The sequence below is a fragment of the Cryptomeria japonica genome, chromosome 2, assembly GCF_030272615.1.
Source record: "Cryptomeria japonica chromosome 2, Sugi_1.0, whole genome shotgun sequence".
In the NCBI taxonomy this organism is placed as follows: domain Eukaryota; kingdom Viridiplantae; phylum Streptophyta; class Pinopsida; order Cupressales; family Cupressaceae; genus Cryptomeria; species Cryptomeria japonica.
Genome location: NC_081406.1, coordinates 174,461,297 through 174,465,673, shown reverse-complemented (window position 1 = coordinate 174,465,673; position 4,377 = coordinate 174,461,297). Strand labels below are relative to the sequence as shown.

The 4,377-nt window shown below is 34.3% G+C and overlaps 1 protein-coding gene across 1 annotated transcript; it reads left to right on the top strand.

Annotated features, from left to right (window-relative positions):
• Nucleotides 1–3,041: 3,041 nt before the first annotated feature.
• Nucleotides 3,042–4,170, top strand: LOC131873710 (heavy metal-associated isoprenylated plant protein 39-like). Its single transcript, XM_059216893.1, has 3 exons — nucleotides 3,042–3,355; nucleotides 3,446–3,521; nucleotides 3,611–4,170. Exons 1-3 carry the CDS (start codon nucleotides 3,350–3,352, stop codon nucleotides 3,892–3,894), a joined length of 366 nt encoding a protein of 121 aa, XP_059072876.1. The 5' UTR covers nucleotides 3,042–3,349; the 3' UTR covers nucleotides 3,895–4,170.
• The last annotated feature ends 207 nt before the right edge of the window (nucleotides 4,171–4,377 follow it).

Below are 4,377 nucleotides of genomic sequence, written 5' to 3'. Positions count from 1 at the left end.
GACACTATGTTATGTTTTTCAGAAAAAAAATAGGGTCAGTTTTTTGTGCGTGAAGGATTTGACCCCCTTAATCTTATCCAATTTTGAAAAAGTTTAGTAGTTTGGAAACTAGATTCAGAGTACTACAATATTTGTTGTTTGATTATCTTCATATCTTGAGTGGATGACTTTCAAATTTTGCCTCTAAGTTCAGGTTCACCTGATTTCAGGAAAAAAGTGTCCACCTATACCCCCCTTTTTGACCACCATCTTTGTGCACTTACCCAAGAGGAGGAAATAACATTCAGAGGCAGTCTAACAAACCAACATAGGCAACCTTGGACGAGGAGGTTAGAAGGTTGATGCAAGTACTAGGAGCTTCAGAGGGAGTCACATGATCATGAAGATCCATTGTAGTGTATATTTATTTGAGATGGAGAAATATGAGGTGAAAGCCCTTGTAGTGTATATTTCTGTGAGATAGAGAAATATTAGGTGAAATCCCTTGTAGTGTATATTTCTTTGAGATAGATAAATATGAGGTGAAAGCCCTTGTTGTGTATATTTCTCTAAGATAGAGAAATATGAGGTGAAAGCCCTTGTCCATCTCTGAGATGGAGATGCGGTTCTATCGACCCTCTGGGAGTAGCCATGGTGGATGTCATATTGAGAGACTCCATGACAACATCATGTTGAGAGACTCCATGGTGAATCTTTTGTACTTGTGTTTTTCCACACATGGGAGTATGCATGGTGGACGTCATGTTGAGTGACTCCGTGATGGGCACTTGTGCACATATTCCTCTCCACACATGGGAGTAGCCATGGTGGACACCATGTTGAGTGAGTCCATGACGATATCATGTTGAGTGACTCTGTGATGAACTTTCTTCCATAAATGGGTGTAGCCATTGTGAGTATCATCTTGAGAGACTCCATGACATGGATATTTGGAAAGATATCTCCCTAGCTAAGAGGGAGTGTTGATGTTATTATAGCGGTGGGAGATTCTTTCTCCTATCAAATTCAAATAGTTAGATGATTTGTGTATGACGTTGACTCGAGTGTAAGATGCCTTCATTTAAATAATAATTAATATATTATTTTTTATAACTGACTTGATGAGAAGTCGTCTTATTTCATGGTTGAAAAGACATCTCTCTTGATGATGAGTATCTTGAAAAGGCACCACGATTTACATATTTATACACTCATGTGATCTTCATTCATTTGATAATCCAACACATTGAAGACAAACTAGCGGTTGAGGAAGGAGTTCGATATCTTCAACATATTGGCACATTGCTTTAGATCAATACCTATTAAGGAGATATTATTTTAGTTGTAAATTCACGCCTAGTGAGGTGCCTTCACTTCATCATTGTACTGGCCTTGAGATTGGCCAAGTTGTAAACGCAAATTTTCTATGTTATTCAATAATATAAGAGATATTATTGGCTGGGTTTTTCTCCCTCCAGAAGGAGGGTTTTCCCAGGGTATTTGTTGTTTTCAAGTATTTATTACTTCTATACTTCTGCTTATTTCACTTTTGATCCTAAAATCAACAACTCATACCATACACATAGGGTATAACCTATAATCAACATTCAAGCTATGGTGAGAAAATTAAAATATGTATTTAAAACAAAAAAATATGCATGAAGATTTTGCCATTATATAATATTATGCTTGCATAAAGATCTATTCACACCAATATACTCTAGGAAACATTTTGATGCCTACATCCAACCAAGGAATATGTTTATATAGATAATATTCTTTATAGTATGATCTATATGATCAAGGAGGGTAGAAGTTTTCCTTATATGCCCAAGGAAATTTTTTTGATTACAATGATTTGGTGGTTGATATACATTTTTTTTGGTTTTTTAGATGCAATATTAGGAATACTTTTTCTTTTTTTGTTTAAAAAATGTTTCAATGACAAGTGATATGTAGATGTTGAACATAACATTGTTCCTTGAAACTCTTGTACATTTGGCCTTCTATATTTGATTTGAATGAAATGAAAGATAAAATAAACTTTCTTGGATGCTCTTGACTCAATGATGCTTGTATTTGCTCCATTAAGCTCTAAAGTATACTTAAAATACAAATGCATAAAAGGAACACCTTCAAACTATGATATTTATATCCTTTTTTTGGTTCCCTAGGTTATCATTTTATGCAAGTGAAGATGATACTCAACTTATCAACAAAATATAAAATTTACAACTTAGATTTTCTAAAAGATTAACAAAAGGCAATCTCACGAGCTATGATACTATGTAAGATTTGATTATGAAGATATCCACTCAAGATCAAGAGTCTTCAACAAAAGTATAATAAAAATTGAAAATGAGAGAGTAATTCTATTTTCAAATGATGCAAATATAAAATCATGATTGATTATATTGGATTACTTATGTGACAATAATAGGTGAGTATATATAAAATACATCGCTAAGAAATTTCAATGTATAATCAATATGAAATAATAGAAAATGTAATCATATGTGTATCTCCACCAAATTTAAGAAATACATATATAATCTATTTAAACAAACTTAACATACCTTAAATACATAAAAATAAAATTATACATTAATTTTTTTTTTGTAAGTATTTTATAAGATTTGAATTCAACACCATTTAGGTGCTTGTAACATAGACTTTGCCATTAAACCAAGTGCCATTATACACAAACTTTAATGAATCCTTTTAAGAAAAAAAAATACCATTTTGATTTTATACATTTGAATGAAACACAATCTTGAACCCTCACATGATTTTAATGTTTTCAGAATATTTTTGTCCCCTTTTTTATGTAAGAGCTGACTTTCAACCCTCTAAACAGTTTTGGAAAATCTTTTTGACTTCAAAGGGGAGAAGTTTTAACCAAGACAATTTACTAGTGGGAGGAGGAGGAAGTCATCTAAATTCCTGTACTTTCCTCGCAATTGCTCAATTGAATTGGAAAGTTGTACTCACATTCCAATCAAAGCTACCTTATAAATAATGACGTGATATAGGCGTTTTCGGAGCAGTCAAACAACACCATTTTATACAGCGTGATGCTAAGCAGTCAAGATTTGAATTCTCAATTGAGCTGAAAAGTTCTCATCGAAATCCCAATCTACAGATGAAGTAGGAGTCCCTGAACCAGTCAAACCATGGCGTCATTATCCGAGTGTTTCCAAACTGACGGGGTTTAAATGCTTGCTCTGCATTCTATTTATTCATCTCCCAAACACTAAAGTAGTCGTCCTCTGAAGTCTTGAGATTTTGATTTACAGATCTGAAAAAATCTGCAGCACAGCAGAGGGCCTCAACGATTTCTGTGATCAAAGCTCATTTCTAAGAAATCAAAATGAAGGTAAGTCTAGTTTCTTTAATTATTTGAAAGTTCTGTTCCTGAATTCCTTCTAAGTCGAACTGAGAGATTTTGTCTGCTCAAATTTTGCAGAAAATGGTGTTAAAAGTGACAATTCACGACGAAAAAAGCAAGAGAAAGGCCTTGAAAGTGGTTTCAGCGGTGGAAGGTATGGTGCTTGTTGCCCTTTTCTCTTTGAAACCCTAACCTTGGATTTGTTCTGCGACTTAATCTGATGAATGAAAATTTGTGTTTCAGGGGTGGACTCTGTGGCTGTGGACATGAAGGAAAACAAGATCACTATCATTGGAGAAGCAGATCCTGTGTTTGTGACCCAAAGATTGAGGAAATTCGGTTTTGGTTTTGCAGAATTGTTGAGCGTGGGGTCTGCAAAGGAGGAGAAAACAGAGGGAGAGAAGAAGGATGTGAAGAAAGAAGAGAAAACTCCGGAGATCCCAACAATTGTGTACATTCAGAGGCCTTATTATGGTGATTACAGTTTTGCTTCTGATGAGAATCCTAACGCCTGCACCATCTGTTGAATTCATATCTAGGGTTTTTAAAGCATGAGCTTTTACCTCTGTTTTTCCAAAAGGAGATCTCTATACCCCATGGTTAGAGCTTTACTGGCTATGTAATTGACATGCGGCCACGTTTTTTCTCGGGGTTAATATGCATTCGTGCTGTCGGAAAAATAACGTAGCGAGCAGAGAGTTAAGCATTTTGTTCCTGAAATCATTTTTCTCTGATTTGTTTGATCCCCATTGGGATGCAAGTTTTGTGACAGTCAAATTCAATACGATAAGAGTATCTATTAATCACTCGAGCATTGTCATTTCAGTTTATTTTTGCAGCTGTTTATTGATCCAAGATTATTTTATTTTATTTTATTTTATTTTAAATTTTAAATTGAATAAAGGAAATTACAAAGAGTTATGAATAGGTAGTTCGAAGATGGCCGCGGTTAAACTGGTTTCAAAAAGATATCAAAAAGTACGATTTTTGCATAACCTTTGTATTAGTCG

What these genes read in the sequence shown, in the direction of transcription:
- LOC131873710 (XM_059216893.1), top strand. An exon ending in AGTGGTTTCAGCGGTGGAAG is followed by an intron (nt 3,522 to 3,610) that starts GTATGGTGCTTG and finishes TTTGTGTTTCAG; the next exon opens with GGGTGGACTCTGTGGCTGTG.